The sequence below is a fragment of the Panthera onca genome, chromosome C1, assembly GCF_046562875.1.
Source record: "Panthera onca isolate mPanOnc1 chromosome C1, mPanOnc1 haplotype 2, whole genome shotgun sequence".
Lineage (NCBI taxonomy): Eukaryota > Metazoa > Chordata > Mammalia > Carnivora > Felidae > Panthera > Panthera onca.
The window spans coordinates 28,682,609-28,700,677 of record NC_138346.1 but is presented as its reverse complement, the minus strand read 5'-3'; the positions used below and the strand labels follow the sequence as shown (position 1 = coordinate 28,700,677).

At 47.8% G+C, this 18,069-nt stretch overlaps 1 protein-coding gene and 1 long non-coding RNA gene across 10 annotated transcripts in view; one reads left to right on the top strand and one right to left on the bottom strand.

Moving 5' to 3' along the window:
* Positions 1-18,069, top strand: part of LOC132671875 (uncharacterized) — a 62,833-nt gene that overhangs the window by 9,853 nt on the left and 34,911 nt on the right. The gene's annotated exons all lie outside the window — the stretch shown is intronic.
* PLEKHM3 (pleckstrin homology domain containing M3) overlaps positions 5,329-18,069 on the bottom strand; it is a 196,748-nt gene continuing 184,007 nt past the window's right edge. For 5 of the 6 annotated variants that reach the window (XM_060623244.3, XM_060623243.3, XM_060623245.3 and 2 more), the window contains one exon: positions 5,329-11,698. In XM_060623244.3, the coding sequence (XP_060479227.1) occupies positions 11,521-11,698 (178 nt within the window). In that variant the 3' untranslated portion in view covers positions 5,329-11,520. The remainder of the gene's footprint in view (positions 11,699-18,069) is intronic. The other variant, XM_060623254.3, reaches the window with a different exon arrangement.

Here is an 18,069-nt window from a genome sequence, read left to right as displayed (position 1 = left end):
GATTATCATAAATAATCTTAGGCTTCTTCCTGCTTTAAAATAACAATCTGATAAAATAGCCGTTTGTATCTGGTGGGGAAAAAAAAAGGTCAGCAACGTGCCCAACTAACCACATTGCAAACAGCAGCATTTTCAAGAAAATATCTGGACTGAGTCTTTTATTTGGGAGGACTCCGCCAGAGAGCCCTTCTGTCTCACAGGTTTTTGTACCTTTTAATTTTATTTCATGAATATTTCTTATGCTTTCAAGTGAAAGGCTCATCCAAGGGGAGAACTGAATAGAGAGCCTTTGAGTTCTGGTCTTTCTGGTGAGGGCATCGAGGGGGACAGATGAGGTTTGAGGAGCCACTGGAGAGGACCAGAGTGTCAGAGCAGGAGCCAATGGCTTGGGTCTCAGCGCGCTCCAGGGAACCCCAGATGGAACTCTTGGCCGTGCCTGCAATAAAAGGTTGTCTTTCCACCCAGTCCTGTAGGAACCAACCCTTTCCTATGAGCCCATCGTTTCAGTTAGTCGGTTCCTCAGCACCCTTAGTGAGCTGCTGTCATCACACGGGGGCTGTCGCCTGGGTACAGAGGCCAGGGATGGCGCCCTCCGCCGGTGGGTTCACTCTTGCGTCCTCACGTGGCAGTGCTGTTGGGCACTCGGTCGGGGTACGATGGCGAAGGCAGAGAAAGGGAAGGAATTGTGCTGAGACGGTTCCCTGCGTGGGAAGGGCGTTGCGTCGGGGAGCAGCTCTGGGTCACTTGAAGAGAAGTCGCTGTTGCATAGTTGATAGGATATAAGGCATAACCCCCGACCCCCAGGTCTTGGGCAGAGCAGAGCTCAGGGCGGCTCCGAGGGAGGCGGAGGAACCGACAGGCCCCTTCAGCGGTCGTTCGGTCGTAGTCTCGTGTGCGTGCTCAGCTGCCCTCAAGTTCACGCTCCCGCTGGCCCAGCTCGGGGCCGCGGGTCCCAAGAGGGAGGGGACTTTGACTGAGAGGCCACTGGGACTACCCGGCCTGGAGAGTCCTGTCCTCTGCAGGAAGAGTGGGGCAGGTGTGCCTTAAAGACGGCGGGAGGGAGGCTGCATAAGCTGCACAGCCTTTTACAGTTTATCAAGCTCTGGGGACGGGGGGGGGGGCGGGGGGGGGGGAGGGACGGGGGGGGAGACACCGCATAATCTTATTTTTACTTTGTAAGAGCTTTACCGTTTGGGCAAACAAAACAACAAAAGATGTGTTGGACATAATAAGATGAGTTTGATCTGAAACAGTATCGGGTGAAAACAAGGAGCCATTGCTCATTTTGTTAGGTGTGTAATGGCATTGTGACCACCTGGAAAAGAACACACATCTTGTTTAGACGTGTACTTAAAGCACGCGGAGATAGACTGTCATGATGTCTGTGATTGGCTTTGTGATATTTCCTCAGAAAAGTAGAAAATGAAAAACAAGGCAAGGGTGGGACAAACGAGGCAAAAATCTAACAATTTTTATGAAAAAAAAATTAAATGTTTAGTCATTTTTGAAAGAGACAGAGCACAAGCAGGGGTGGGGCGGAGAGAGAGGGGGACACAGAATCCGAAGCAGGTTCCAGGCTCTGAGTTGTCAGCACAGAGCCTGACGCTGGGCTCGAACTCACGAACCGCGAGATTGTGACCTGAGCAGAAGTCGGCTGCTCAACCGACTGAGCCACCCAAGCGCCCCTCACAATTTTTATTTTAAAAGATGTTTATTTTTATCTTTGAGACATCCCGTGGGGGGCTGCATGTGAGCTGACTGGGTGCTGGGGGGGCGATGTAGGCAGGCGTAGTTTTCAGGGCTCGCTGCCGGCCGGGCCACACGCGGACAATGCTCACGACAGCACTGGCACTTTATCAGCCAGGGCCCAGCCTGCACGTTCCCCTCTCACCTTGGCCTGGATTTGAATGTGCACCTGCTGGAGTTAATTCCTGAGATACCTGTCGTAGGGGAGCTACGGGGTCGCTGGGGCTCGGGGTCGCTGGGGCTGCCGGATGGCTGCTTCCTCTGTTGCCTCCCTCCAGGACTCCCTCCAGAATGAGAAAGCCCTCTGGGGAAGTTGACCCAGTTTAGAATTCAAATCCACTTCCCTGCCTATGCAATCGGAATTCATTTCCTGTGCAAAAGGCTTGAATCTCAGAACAAAATGCCCCTAGCTGGGCTTGGGGATGCATGCGGGGATCCTAATGGAGAAAGCTTCTGGTTTATTTTCCTAACGGTGTGCACCTTGTGGTGTCCTTGGAACCTGATATTACTGAGAGAGTGTCATCACAATACAGCCCAGAAGCTAAGGCAATTTGGATGTCCTTGGGCCCCAAATTAATATGTGCTTTGTATAGTCTTGTAATGTGGGAGGCAATTTTCCGTAACACAGTGAGAGATGTTCCTTCATACATTCGAGATAATTTAGCTCAATGTTCATTTGAAAAAATTACTGTGCTAATAGCAGCTCTTCAGCTTCAGAACAACAGACCATCCCGGGAGAACATGGAAGTCACTGAAAGTGGTTCACATATCAGTGTGTCTGGGAGCATCTGGATAAAAGCTGTTGGAATTTTCCCCAGACCGGCAGCTGCCCGAGATTGTCCGGTAGGATCTGAAATGTGGCATGAACTGGTGAACTCTAGCGGATTTGCATAAAACCAGGAGCTCTCAATGGAGGAATATGAAATAAAGGTAGAGTAACAAATCTCCCTATTGTCCAGGTAAACTGGAAGTCACTGAGTATAAACCAGAATTCCCGTATGTTCAGCTAGTCACAATTTATTCTTCCTGCTAGACTTCTCTGCCCAAGTGGTGAAGAAATAGATGCCAACAGGAGAGAGTAAACTGTATCTTTCTGCTGGGTGTATTTTGCCACGGGCTTCCTGGTTATGTACCAGAGGCCTTTATTTTCCTGGGGGAGGAATAATTCTCTACCCCGGTTGGAATCCAAAACAATAATAAAAAGAAACTTAAAACTTCCCCCCCCCCCCCCCCCCCCCCCAGTCAGGAATGTAGTTTCAACTGATGCTGCTTTAGAACAAATCCCAGGCAAGGCCCTAGCAGACCCAAGTTCATTTCTAGTTGCATTCCTGCCCCAAAGGACTCGTGGCTGCCTTTGGTGATTTTGAATTAAGTCATCGCCACTGTGGGTGTTTTCCATGTGATAAGCACTGCGGGCACGGAGGAGATTATAATTTTTAAGACTCTGAACCCTTTGGAAAAGCTCATGAACGAGGAATACTTGTCTTCAAAGCTACTGACTTCCTAAAGGAAGGAGAGGGAAGGAACTGGCTGCTTCGGTTCACCCGTCACTGGCAACTGAGGTTGAAAGTCATCAGTTCAATAGGTGCCCGGATCGTGGAATGACTCCGGTTCATTTGCAAGTCTAGTTCTTCTACTGACCCGAGGCAAATCTGGACACAGCTCAAGATTTCATGAATTCCCCTGATCTTTCTGGGCAAGAAGCACCTAGTGCTTTTCCATTTTAAACACCACTATCAAGAGTGATGAAGTCCGTGTGCACCGAGGGGCCTGCGGTGGGAGCAGACTTGCACATGCATGCGTTTGAGGACGCAGGCAGCATAGCCTCCTGAAATGGAGGAAGGAAAAAATGAAAGGGAGAACACAAGGCTGCCTTTGTAGCCAGCTTAGTCACCTGTGGCCATGACCTGGCCACTTCTATTCACCAGGCTGTCCGGAGATAGGATATACTGGAGAAACAGAAGCTAACCACACCCTGGAAGAAAATACAGGGGGCATAAAGGTAGGGTTTTACGAAAGTGATTGCAGCCCGTGAGTGGCAAGTTCCAAAGTACTTGTTCCGAGTCTGCTGGGAAAAGGGGTGGCAACAGCTGTTGGCTAGAGGGCAACTCAGGCCATTCAGTCCGTCCACATCCCTTTGACATCTTTCCCACTGCGGACCACCAGTAACGCCAAGCAAATGTTTATTTCAGGGCAACTTGCTTCATTTAATCTAGTGGTTCTTAACTTTCAGAACACAGGAGAATCACCCAGGGAGCTTTTAAGAAATACAAACACTCAGGCCCCATCCAGAGAGATTCGGATTCAATTGTCTGTGATGGGGTCCTGACATTTGGCTTTTGTTTTTGTGTTTCTGATGTGGGAACCACTGATTAAAGCCATCATCTTGAGCCATCATCAAAGGACAGGACGGGGGAAACAATTAAGGGAGATTCAAATCAACATCTCCTGGGGGTGGGGAGAGATGAATAAAATAGTGTCTCTTTCTAGCCTTCTGAAAACATCTTTGCATATCTTCTCTGTGATGACGCCAAACTTCCCGGAGTTCTCCTGCGGCTGCAGGTTACTACAACTGGGGGGAAGGTTACTACAACTGGGGGGAAGCTGACCTGTCCGGTGAATCAGATGAATCCAGGCTCTGACCACATCCCGTGTCTAGTGTGGTTCTGTGAAACATTAACTCGTCTCTCTTTATCATGGGTTGTAACAGGTTCCTTGTGAGGATGAAGTCCAGTTGTTCCTTGGGCAGAATGGGCGTGAGCCCTAGTTGGTTTCCTGAGGGAGGGGGAGCAGAGGTTGGATATGGACACGTTGAGGTGTGTCTTGGGGGGTGAGGCTCAGGGTTCACCTCTGGTAAATGTTTAACTGGCAGCACCTTTCCTAGTCTCCGATGTCTGTCTTTGAGAAAGTGAGTTAAAATGGTGTTTTACTTTTCCTGGTGGAGAACTGTTGTACCCATGGTCTCGGTGGCAGAGAAGCCAGGGCCGGCCCCGGCCACGTAGTACAGACGTGCCTGCCCGGCTCTCACCAACCAGAGGGCTGCTGTCTCTCACGTAAGCACCTACTCTACTTTTCACTCTTTGCCCCCTAAATACGGTCTTCGGGAAGACGAGTGTCCTTGCCTGGTGGCCTACTGCCTGTCACTTGTCCATCTAATTTGGGGAGCACGGCGGCAAGATGAACCAGGACAAGAAGGCTTGGGGAGGAGCTACGGTGGGAAGACATTCCACGCATGAGCTGTGGCGGGCTTCTCTCAGACCTGAAAGAAACCATGCCACCTTGACACACAAGGCCCAGAAAAAACTACATCTGCATTTTTATAAAGTTACACTCTTATTTTTCACAGGCATAGGAAGGGCTGTGAGAGTATTGTGAGTCGATGAATTTAGGGGGGAAAAAACCCCTGTAAGATTAATATTAAGAGAGATTTTAAAGTCTAGTAGCCCATTTTCAATAAATCTCAAATCTTGACTTTGAGTTAACATCCAGAGCTCATCTCGGGTTTTCACCACCCCTGCGAAAACAGTGTTTTAATGAAGTTGTTATGAGAACAGAAAGTATTTTCTGAATCGTTTATTGAGAGAGAGATGACTTTGTACATTAGGAACTGGTGCACTTAAATTATACGACAGATGACCATAAAAACTAGGGCTCTTGTCAACAATACAGCTTTGCTTTATATTATTATGGTTACTGATATTTAAAAATTATATAAACAAAAATATGGATAAGTTATGCCCAAACGAAAGGCAACAAACTCCAGAAAACAGAAATAGCATGTATAGCACATTTGTTATTTCAAATAGTTCAACACAGGGTGATATAATTGCCCAAGCCCAGAATTTTAGTGGGTTCTGTCATGCATGAGTGGAAAGAAGGGAGGACGACACGGATCTGACCCAGGAGCAGGAGAACAAGTCGAGTGGAAGTCTTGTGCACCGACCGCCATGTTCCATGCTCTTCGTTTGCAAACGAAGCATTTTCCCTCCTTTTACTATTCATTAAAGAAGATTCCCCCCCCCCCCACCCCCCAGTCTTCTTCGGTGGGCTTCTGGCTATTCAAAAGAAGATTCTGGTAGGTGACCAAAATCAGAACCTAGGCCTCCAGCAGCAAAAGCCGAATTGGACTCAGTGGACTGCCCGTGCCACACGGAAACATTTTCATCACAATGTGTTCAAGAGACTTCCAACTCCTACCTGGGAAACAGGTGGTGACGCAAAAAGGAAAACCTTTATACGGTAAACGAAAAGAAAATTGTTTAGGTATACTTTTTTTAGCCTGAAGAAGGCTAAGCTCACCGACTCTACAGATTCAAGTCTGGATAATCTCTCCTCATTTGCCTTGGTGACATGGTGACATTCCCCTGAGTTTGGTTAATGAAAGCAAGCAAAGAAACAAATAACAAGAGTGATCAAAAACCAAAACCCAAAACCCGAACCAGCATAAAACGAAGTTCAACCATGACGCAGTCGTGTCTTTTGTATTTCATGGTAAAAGTGTTGACGGAGCTAAGAAGCCCATGTTTCTACCCTTCTGCGTTAACGATGTCTTCCCGACAGGAATCCTTTGCTCGTGAGGTGAAGGCACCAGGTTAAACAAAGGCGAAAGGCCTGACATGCGTGTGGAATATGCAGGTCGCCAGCACGTTTGTAAAATGGAGTGGCCGGCAGAGAGGAAGCAAAGTGATCCAGATTGAGGTGCAGGGCCCTGCAGGCTTCAGGTGGGTCCACAGAGGAGACAGAAGCACTAGGCAGTGCTGTAAGGCACTCCTGCCGGGAAAGGCGGATGGCAAGACCAGCATGGAGAAGGAGCACCCGCTCCAGTGGTCTGCCGGCCGGGTTACAGCCATGAGGCCTGACGCTGGCCCCGGCTCAGGACTGGGGCGAGGAAGATCAAGGGCTGGGGAGAGAGGCTGGTCTGCAGCACTACGGCCGGGAGAAAGGAGTCTCCACCATGCTACGAGCTGCTTTATGTGCCTGAGTCTTCTCCCCTAGGCAACCACTGTGGCTTCGTGTCACGCCTTTCTGACAAGATGGCTTCTCTTTCCAGGGAGGAACCGAACCCCAACAGCAGTTGTCCCTTCCCTTGTGCTTAACCCTGGCTTCCACCACATCGAAGGCCACTTGATGAGGAGCGTGCCACATCACATGATCGTCAGGAACCCATGTGAAATAAAGCCCCTGACAACTACGGGGGTGCCGAGGAGGACGTTCCACGCTTTCGACTTTTACCTAGAGTTCAACAGTGACTGAGACTTTACCTTGGCATGCATCCACGAAGACATACTAAAGAGAACCCCTCAAGTCAGAGGGTCTGAATACAATGAAATTAGAATTGTCTACCATCAGGAAGTGCTGGGCGCTAGGACTTAACTGCCCCCATGATAGAAATCAACACTTGTCTGCTTAAATTAACTGAGCAGGGCTTATCACCCGTCCTGGGCTCAACCTAGAGCAGTGGGTTCTACTAGACTCGGGGTCAGGAGAATGGGCCACAGTACACAATACAGCAATGCTCAGTTGCTAACAAGAACCAAGGGAAGGAAGACAGTACCTCTACAGACTCAATTCATGCCAAGGAGAGAGTGTTCATTTCTGTCAGTTCTGCCCCCAATTCTCTAACTTTATGACATTATTTTAAGAGTTAAGAAAAGTATTGAGACAGAAAATTCAAAAAATAAGGGGGAAAACTGTATGCATCTCTCTTTAGTGGGAGAAGTAAAAAAATAAAATAAAATAACTTCTGAATTGACTCTAGACAGTGTTAGAATCAAGAGTTGAAGAGTTACTTCCTAATCCAGTTATTTCAATAAAGTGCAGCAGAGCAGTGGAGATGAAGAATTCTGCCCAAACTTACGAACAGCAGCATTGGCTTTACCCTAAATTAGGAACAAAATATATCTTGGCTTCCTCAGGTAATGCCTCTTTTTGCAGAAGTGTTCGGTGTGGCATCCGGTCCTACCCTGATACGGTAATTTACACATGCCGTTTTTTTGGCCAGTAGATAGAGAACAAACCCACAGGTCTGGAAGCCAAGCCTTTTCAAGGAGGCACAGGAAGAAACTGTCCAGTGTCAGTATGCAGTGTCTACACACGCAGAGACAAAACCAGAGGTCAGATCTCATCCAAGTGGACTCGCTTAGTTTAAGCAAAGGCTGTGTAGGGCTGCTCGAGTGATGTAAACACCGAGGTTCTCACTGCAGCCCAAAGGAGATCATGGCACTGTCCCTTTGCAGGAGTCCGAAGTACCACTGAGTTAGCTGGAAACCACAAATCCCAAACACTAATCATATTCCCTTTTTTTGTTGTTTTGTTTTTGTTTTTTTGGTGGAGGCCTAGTCTAGTAGAATCGAAAAGCGATTACCCTCTCAGCTAATCAAGTATTAAAGCTCCTAAAAATACCACGTTTTATTACTACATATATGAAAATGGCTGGAACACAAGTACCCTGAAAAGGCAGTGGGGCGAAGGGGGATGATGAGACTTTACATGGTTTTCATATAAAGAGGCTTTCAACTTTGGGGAAAATCAGCCCTGGAAAGAACACGACTCGATTCCAGTTGACTGCTTTTAAAGTACTTTGTGGCCTTCCTGCAGCGGTACAACTGGGCTCTATTTTGGGAACTGGCTTCTCTACTGCAGGATTAGATGCCAACATTTTACCAGGGTTGGACTGTCTCACACATGAGTTTCTGGCACTGTTAGGAGGGATTTCCTCAAGTGATACACCAGGGAATGGGCCTTTCAAGTGAAAAGAGTTTCCCTGGAGTCAGCCGCCGGCTCTAGGAGATTAATTGGCCGCTTTCTCGTGTGTTTTATGTGTGAGATATTTAATATGGGATGAGAACGGGAACAGGAGGGAAAGCAGGTATTAGCTTGGTTCTGAAGAAGGTGGTAATCCACAGATCTGCTTTTGTTTCAACAGTTCCTGAGCAGTGGAACAATTACCTAACAGTGTACCGAGTCATTTGTTTGGGTTGAAAACAGTAAGGGCGTTCATATGCTCTAAGGCGTTTCTGGGCTGGAAAACAGCAATTTTGAACTTTCATGACAGACCCAATTCCTAAGCTGGCTCCATTCTGTCCTATCAGATTTTGGTGATGGTGGTGGACTGCTGTGTAGACTGGCAGGCAGCACCGACCAGGCCGTCAGGGACACAGAAAAGGAGAGAAAACAAGCAGCTGGGATGCTGTTCCGCTTCTGGGTAGCTGAAGGATCCAGCACATCTACGGTTTGGTTTTTTCTCTCCCCTTTTGAAAATAAGCAGAAAATGATGTGGGTGGAAAGGTCTCCTTTGGAGTACCCAGGGAATGCCAGTATTTAGCAAGGACCTCTAAATGGGCACCCGTGAAAACAAAGGCCTTTGGAACAGGGGTCCAGAATCTCTCCCTCTCAGCAGGTCTGACGCTAGGTGCCTGTGAGGTGGGACAGGAAATTCTGTACAGAGAGCAAACATGCTGGAGGGGGCAAGGGGGCCTGCACTTCAGGTCTCCCAACGCACTGTGTTGGGGATGGCCTCGCTGACAGGCGGGATCACAGATACATTAATTACAGCGAAGGCAGAAGCAAACTACGGCGATGGGGAGCTGGGGGCGGAGGGGAAAAGGCACTTTGCCATCGGAGCACATCTGTTTTATAATAAGCAGGTCTATAATTCTCTTGTGAAAGATCATGTTCTGCTATCTTCTCTGAGGCTGGAAAATATAAATACTGTATTTCACGAAGGGGAAGAAAAAGGAGGAGAGGATCAAATTTGTTTGCCTGTTTGCCAAGTGCTTGTTTGAGATTTTCCACCCTTTATCTTTTGTGTGCAATGTTCTCTATAACTGGAGTTGGGGTGGGGGAAAGTCAACCTGTTTTTTCCAAGAGTAAAAGGCACCGGAAGGTGTCTCGTGAATGGGGTCTTGGCCTTTTAACAAGTTTTTATGCCCTTGGTTACAGCTGTTGCAGTCAGAAAATACATGCATGTGTGGTGGCAAGCTATTAAGTTGAAATGTATGGTCCGGGGCCAAAGGAACTGGCATGGGTTGAGAGGTGAAATGTTTGCATCCAGCAGTCTGCACAAAAGTCAGTCTGGAATGTCACGCCTCTACATGGACAGAGGTATCAAGAGTTAGGATCTGGAGGGAGCAAGGTGTGGGGGCGAAGCAGTAATGGGGTGAAATGTATCCTATACTTTGTGAGCCACTGATTCTTCAGATCCCAACAGCGGTGAAACTACCCAACTATGAGGGCCTTGGAGGCATCTGCTCAGGGGAAACATACAGAATCGTCTCCTATGGCCTGTTGAAAATTGCTTCATTATCAGTGTATCTTTCTGCTCTGGGAAGATTATGGTGGAGAGAATGGAGCCATGATTTCCAGTGCCGGCCTACCTGACATTTTGGTCACGACTATTCTACTGGCTCCCACATGGCATGGCGGTGGGGGCCACGGCTCTGCTAAGTGGTGAAGCGATTCATTACATTTCCTATTCCTAGGATATGATTTTAGCGTTTTTGTTTCAAGGTGGCAATTATGTGTGTGTGTGTGTGTGTGTGTGTGTGTGTGTGTGTATCTATTTAAACAATACTATTACATTTAGTTCATTAATTGTATTCATAAGTTTGGTGTTTTCTTAATAGTCTACGGTTGGTGTTTTGAAGTCCCATGTTACTTTGATTTTGTAAACAATTTGAAAAGTGTGAAAGCAGATGTGGTTAAACTGACAGGCCAAAGTGAAAGTGCAATGGAGAACAATGACAAATAAAGCATTTCAAATAAATAGGAAGGACGTGCCTACCTAAGATTCTGTGAAAAGAAACTGAACGCCACCTCACAGAATGTACGTACAATATCCACAGTCTAGACACCGATGTGTTTGACCACAATCGTAGGAAATTTCCTCAGGCCCGCACCATTAAAAAAAAATCATAAATATTCCCCACGAAGCCCTGGGAAAACTGCCCTTCAGAAAGCTGTTTTCAACCAAATAAGCTGGGGCGTCGCACCCTTAGGTGGCGCTGGGCTTCGAACCAGCAAACAGACCGACAACAAGCAGCTATTGGTCGCAGAGGTCTCTTTTTTCTTTTTTCCTCAGGAAAAAAACCCCTGAGATTAACTTCAAAACCAGAAGGAGCTCTCCTCATAAAGTAGGGGTGCGTGCTTTCTGTCAGAGGGAGCTCACACTCCTCATTTCTGGGCCACTCGGCTCAGCTGAGGTGATCCCCACCTGCACGGCAGAAACTGAGGTGACCCGGAGTCATCTATCCCCGTGTTCTGAAGATTTTCTTGTGACACGGGCGATGGCGAGGGCTTGCCTCGGTCACCACATCCTCTGTGAAGGCTCAAAATAAATAACACAAACGCAACCCGAAGTTCTGTGCTTCTGTAGGAAACGCTTCCTCCTGTGTCCCGCATAACAAGATGGCCCCCGAGAGCCAAACGACAAAACAAAACAAAACAAGAAAAAAAAAAATCTGGACTATAGAAAGCATCGGGTGAGAACCAGGGTTTTGCTTGGGAGCAAGCTGCTGAAATTCATGGCTAAGTGTAATTCAGCTACTGGTATTTTCTTTGAGCCACAGAGGCTTCATGGACCTTTTGGACGGCGATTTACACAGAACATACATACGGGACATCTAGGTATGTGTGTATATGTATGTAAATATATATCTATATCTAGCTGAAGATGAGACATACTCTTCCTCCAAAGGGACCTAACTGGCTGGTCAGGAGGCCGCCGGGCTGATGGATCGGTGAGAGGTCAGTCCCTGTCCTCGGGCCCCTGCTGAGTCAGGTGTTCTGGTAGGACAGCTCAAACATGTTGCAGGCCTCCTCCAGGCTCTCGTCCACGTTCAGCCTCCGCCAGAAAGACTTCTGCTTCTTCTGCAGCTCTCGGCGGACGCACCTCGGGCAGGGGACGGACTTTTCTTTGCATTCAGAATGGAAAACGGCTCCACAGCTTTCACACCTGCAAAAGCCGAACGTGGGAGATGATGAACCAGGCTGAGATGAGAAAGACACAAATAGCTGAAGTCCAGTCCTCTGTGCAGCTCAGAGTACATTCACTCCGGGTTAGCCCCGCCACCGGGGAGAGAGATGACTCACAGAAATGGGCTCTTCCCTTTTCCAAGATGCTCAAGGTTGAATTTCCCTTGAAAAAAGAATTTTTTTTTTTTCTGATTAGAACTAACTGGGGCGAGGCTTATGGCTCACAGCGGAGGGGGGTCAGCAGTCAACTAGCAACTGTGTGATCGTGGTGACAGTGGACAGAGTTCTAGAAGCTCTGTGTGTTAGTTTCCTATCCCTGGGCCAGCAGTGTGGGTAGTAACTCTGGGGTGAAGTGACAGAGAACGAGAATGCTGTGCTCTGAATACCAGTGACGGCCCCGGCGTTTTAGCCGTGAAAACGGTGCTGTCCACTTCTGCTAACGTGGGCTGCGTGGTTCTCCTTGACTCCCTGCCTTCATCCGACAGTCTGGAAAGGTCAAACGACACTTTTCTGAATGATATCCTTTGGTCTATTGTCCGTCCTTCTGAGTTTTTTAAAAATCAGGGACCCCCCCCCCCACCTTTGTAAGCCCATCTTTATAACACAAGTGGGGACAGTAAAGCACGAGAGAGTGGAGAAGAGGGTATTTTTTGAAGGCAACATGCAGATATTGTAATTTATAGAGGGGAGGCATTCCAGGTGGATGACTAGTTTGTTGTTTGGCTTAGTGGAAGCCTGCACAGGAGTCCAAATGACTTGTTTTTCCTGCAAAGTCTTTAATAATGAGTAACTGTCAAGCACAACTGTAGCTGCTCCAGGAGGTGGCTTGCCAGTGTGGATTCAGAGCCCACCCTTCCACACAGCCCTGACAAGCAACGGCTCCCTCATCTCAGGAGCCCAGGGCATCGGGCCCGAGTGGTTCTGTCCAACCAGCAACAGTCCATGCGGGGCCCAGCACTGGACCAGGTTCGAAGAGGACTATGAAGGAAACAGCCCTCAAGGCTCAGTTTGTGCTGCTTTTGTTTTTTCTCTAGTATCTTGGGCTTCAGTCCTGGGCATAGGATGGTCTTTGGGGCACCCTTTCCTAGCCTGCCGCTGACTTAGCCCCAGGACCAGTCCACATTGAGAAAGTTTGGTGAAAGGACCCACCCACCCACCCTCATACCCGGGAGACTCCTCTGCTGCTCAGAGACCAAAAGACAGGACCTCTCAGTAGCGGCAGTCTCTGCCCGAGCTCCGCTCTCTGGGCAAGTAAAACACAGGGGTGGCTAGGAGTGACATGGCTTGACTTCAAATTCCACCTTCACATCACTTTCTGGCTGTATGGACTGAATTGTGCAGCACCTCCTCCCCGCCACCACCCTGACCGAATTCCTATGATGAAGCTCTAACCCGCAGCGTCACCACATTTGGAGATAGCGTCTTCAGGAAGAAATCAAGGTTACATGAGGTCATAAGGGTGGGCCCTGATCTGATAGGATTCGTGTCCTTGTAAGAAGAGACGCCAGAGAGCTCTCTCTCTTTCTCCCCCACTGTGTGTACCCAGAGGAAAGGCAGTGTGAGGAAGGCAGCAAGAAGGTGGCCATCTGCGAGCCAGGAAGGGAGCTCTCATCGGAAACCACGCCCTGCTGGATCTGGATCTGGGACTCCAGGCTTCCAGAACTGTGAGAAATACATATCTGTTGTTTAAGCCAGCCAGTCTGTGGTATTTTGTATGACAGCCTGAGCCGACTAAGACAATGACCTTGAGCAAGTCACTTCACCTCTCTGAACTTCGGTTTCCTTATCTGCTAAGTAGAGTTTCCATTAACATGCACCTCGTAGAAGTGTTGTGAAGCTGAAATGAGGTAATAAAGCATTTAGCACAGTTCCTGGCATGTGGTAGGTGCTCAAAAATACAGCCAAGACTGCTGCTGCTGCCTTCCTGAGAGTCTTCATTTCAATCTGACCGCACCTACAACACGCGCGGTGACGGTGACGTGAGGACATCTTGATCAACCCCCTCATGCCACAGATAAGAAAACCGAGATTCTAAGAGGGCTAGTGATTGTCTCATGAGGACACAGTGAGTTAAAGACGGAGTTGAGACTAGAATCCAGGACTCCTGACAGCCCAGCCACAGCTCATACCGAGGCCTCGTCATCTGAGTGGGGGGAATGTGCCATCCTAGAGGGAGATGCAAGGCTTCCAATCAGAAGACTTGTGCTCAAATCACAACCTTTTCTTTGAGCGATCTTGGGCAAGTCACTGCTCTGGTTTCCTCATTTTCCTTTCTACTCACAGAGTTCTGTGGAACAGAAATGGGTGAATGTATACGGAAGGATATTCCAATGGCAAGTGCTCTAAAGAGCAGGTGAGTGTGACACCACCTTTCGTGGTGACTCTAGGACCTGCTTTCTTGACGTTGGAGCCACACTGGTCAGGATGCTCGACCCGGTAGAATCATCTCTAGCATCTCCCTGCCCTTGGCTCCTCCCTGTTTCCAGTGGGATGAAGGTTGGACCCAGGTCTCCTAGTGCCTCTTGTCTGGGTCAGCTCTTCCCCAGTGGCAGTGTCTTTGTCCTCACTGGGTCACACCTCCATACCCTCCTATCACTGAAGTGACACTAATGGTAGCCTTATCAAATAAATTTCCTCCTTCCTGCCCCCTTTGCCCTGCTGAGTTAGTGATTTATACACCTAGGGATGTTGCCCTAGGGCAGTGATTGATAAGGGGAAAACCGCTGGGTTCCTTCAGTACCACCCCCTTATCTCTGCTGATACCGGCACCCCCACACCCCACTTAAGTGAAGAGGGGTGAGTCTTCTTGGGTATTTCCAGTGCAGCAGACACCCATGGGGTGATGGAGGGGCTGAGTACACCTGCTCTTTCCAGCCAAAGGTCAGTAACAGAAAAAAAGTCTGAGATAAAAATTAATGATTTCAGAATGTAACCAAGTCCTATTTTCTAACCATTTGTAACCCAGCAGTCATCTTTGGAACAGTATAATGGACAGACTGGTCAATGACCTTCCCAAATTCAGACAGCCTATTGTTAACTTTCCCCCTGATTTGCTTTTAAGTGAGAAGAATAAGGTCAGGAAAAGGAAGGAGGAAGAGAAACAGTTTCTTACGTAAAAGTTATGGAGCTCTATAAGAAAAATGTGCAGGAGAAATACTTACATTAAACAACGCAATATATAGGCTTGCTCTTCTTTGAGAATAGCACTTTATTTAAAAGGACCTTTCACTTTAAAAGAATTCACTGACTCCTTGGTGTTTCCTGAATTTCCCGACTGTATTTCAAATATGACTTAACAGACAACTTCTCAGGAACACATCTTGCACATAAGGTAAATCTATCAATGTAATCATCCGTGTGCAAAATTGCAGCAGATAATGAAAGAGACCCATCCTTCCGTGTCCCTGAGTGATAAACCAAATGAAAGCCGGCCAGTTTCATCGTCATTTCTGAGTTACCTGCTCCCAGCCATCAGCAGCTTCATGGCTTTCTGGTTGTTGCTGTACATCACGGAGAACAAAGACCTATGTCCTCCTTTCCAGCGTCACAGGGAATGCAACCCCAGGGAGACATAGCTGCTATTGACCAAAGCCATCCAGTGGGTTTTTCCTGAAAACGTCCACTGCTTCCCTGAATCCAGGGATCTCAACCTCGGCACTATTGATGTTTGGGGCCAGACAGCTGTTTGTTGTTGGAGGGGGCTGCCCAGTGCACCGCACGGTGCTCAACAGCATCCCTGGCCTCAACCCACTGGATGCTGGTAGCAATCCCTCTCCCCAAGTTGTGACAACTGACAGTGTCTCTAGATGCTGCCCGAAGTCCAAACGTCCCCTGGGAGGGGCAGGGAGCTCATCCCAGCTGCGAACCATTGACCTAATTCATCTGGAGAAGGCATCATAGAGGGAGTATCCAGGGGATGCTTAAACTGTACCCTCCCCATGCAAGTGCCAACTGCTGGCTTATACTCACACCAACCAGTATGGTCCAGCATAGTGTTACTTATTCATTTCGTTTTCACAAATATATATTTTTAATACATCATTTGGTTAACAAAGCTGAAATTCACTAGCATTAACCATCCCATGGTTTTAAAAATTAATTCAGAACAGCATTTAAGAAGTTAATACCCATGACACAATTCTGTGTACTGCTTAGTAACCCTTAACTTTCTATCTACTCACTCTGATTTTTTTAGTCTTCCCCAAAAGCCACCTTGGTGGGTTGGCCCCCAGTCGTATTTATTTGCTCCGTGCCAAGAACATCTGGGCTGTTTCTCTGTGGTGTTCTCTGCTTCTTCATGCCCTATGTAGGCCATGTAGCAAATCTAAACTGAACACTTCTGCATTGGCCCCACAAAAGAAACTGCTTTTGTGTAACTGTGAAGCAGTTACGTTTCAGCAACTTCTACAATGAAAGAGAGACCAGAAAATATTAACGAGGCCACTTACTGAAGAGAGGAGGGCTCAGCTAGAATGAGGAGCCCGGACTTCCTGGCCCAGGTTGGCCCCATGGTCATTGTGATCTTGGGTAAGTTACTTCATCCCTGAACCTCTCGCTCTCCATGGAAGTTAAAGGGGAGGCTGGATTATCTAAGGTTCCTTCCAACTTGCAGATTTTGTGCAGGAGGGGTAAAGGCCTCTCTGGCTTTTATCTTTCTCTTTCCACACTTTCTTGACCCAAGGTCTGTGGATGGATGAGTGGGAACACAGCCTTGCTGGCCACTCCTTGGAAAATCTCAAACTGACAAGCTGGGACTGAATGAGAGGATCCTTAAAGTGAAGAGCATTCCGGGGCACCTGGGTGGCTCAGTCAGTTGGGAGTCTGACTTCCGCACAGGTCATGGTCTCACAGTTGGTGGGTTCGAGCCCCGTGTCGGGCTCTGTGCTGACAGCTCAGAGCCTGGAGTCTGCTTGGGATTCTGTGTCTCCTCCTCTGTCTGTCCCTCCCATGCTCATGCTCTGTCTCACTTTGTCTCTCAATAATAAAATAAACGTAAGAAAGTTTTTTTTTTTTAATAAAAAAAGTGAGAGCATTACTTTAAATTTTATTTATTTGCATTGATAAATGAAACCATGAAATAGCTTATAGACGAGTACACATACAGCTCTGATTTTCAGGAGTTTGGCCAAAAGGAGCTGACTCTGCCTCTATCTCAGAACATTTCAATTAAACATTAAGGATTCCTTTCTAAGTACTTTCCCAACCGTCATCAACACCCTCTCTCCCAAAGAAAAAGCCAGAATGGTTCAGTGTGGTGGGGTTTTTATTTTGGGGGCGGTGTGGGGGCTGGCTAGAGGCGGCAGTCATTTCTCATCCGATGTGCAAGTATTTTTGCGTTTTGACCCCTGGGACAGCCACAGTGGAGTGAACTGTATGCATGTGAGTGAGCATTGGACATACCATATGATGTGGGATAAGGAGGAAGGAACTCTAGTTTGGCTTCTTTGGAAGCTCTCGGGGCAGTGCCATTAACTGTCCACGTGTGCCCTGGAAAACTGGTCCCCTTCCTAGGGCTGGAGGCAGGGGCATAGCTCCACCAGCAGATCTCATTCTATGTCTTAGTAAAGGCATCATCGAATGAGATGCTATACATTTTATGAATGGTCTTTGGCCTAAAAATTAGCTTATTGACCTAGGCAAGTGAGGGAGAGGTTCATACCCTGGAAATCTGATAGCCACAGACACAGTGTTCTCATTCGAGTATCAAAACCAAGAAAGCTAACCTGCTGCAAACTAACAGAATTAAATATGTGCAGGGGAAAAGGTTTGCTTCTCAAATATTATGGCAAAGAGGCAAGAATTCCTGGCTGTAGATAGTTTCCTGTTCTGGAATGCTGATGATGTGAGACCAATTAGAGACAGGCTCGACGGCTCTGTCTGTGTCTTCCAGATTCTAGCTGCATGCGGGCGGGCCACGGGAAGCTGCTAAAGGCCCCTGCCCCAAGTTGAGGTCACTGAAATGCTTCTGCTCTGTCCATGTCGGATTCTTCTCCTGCTGCATTTTTATTTTTGGCTCAGGCAATGACCTCAGATATTTCATTAGGATTGAAATCCAGGCTTGAGTTTGGCTGGATCTCTGACAAGTGAAAGGACAGGCCTGCAGAGCGGGGCAGTGCTCTGGCTGATTTCCACTCTGCCGAGCCCACAACGAACAGGGTGGGGTGCCGAAATAAGTGCACGTTATCAGGCATGCGAGTGCGGTTTGCTGTATGGCTACTATGTAAGGCGCCCCACAGAGCCACTAGTTATTATTGGTTTTTCCAAGAAACCGAGATGATTATTTAAATCTCTTAGCTAAGGGAGGTAGTTATTGGTGCCTGGTTATTTTAATGTTTGGGGTTGGTGTTTTCT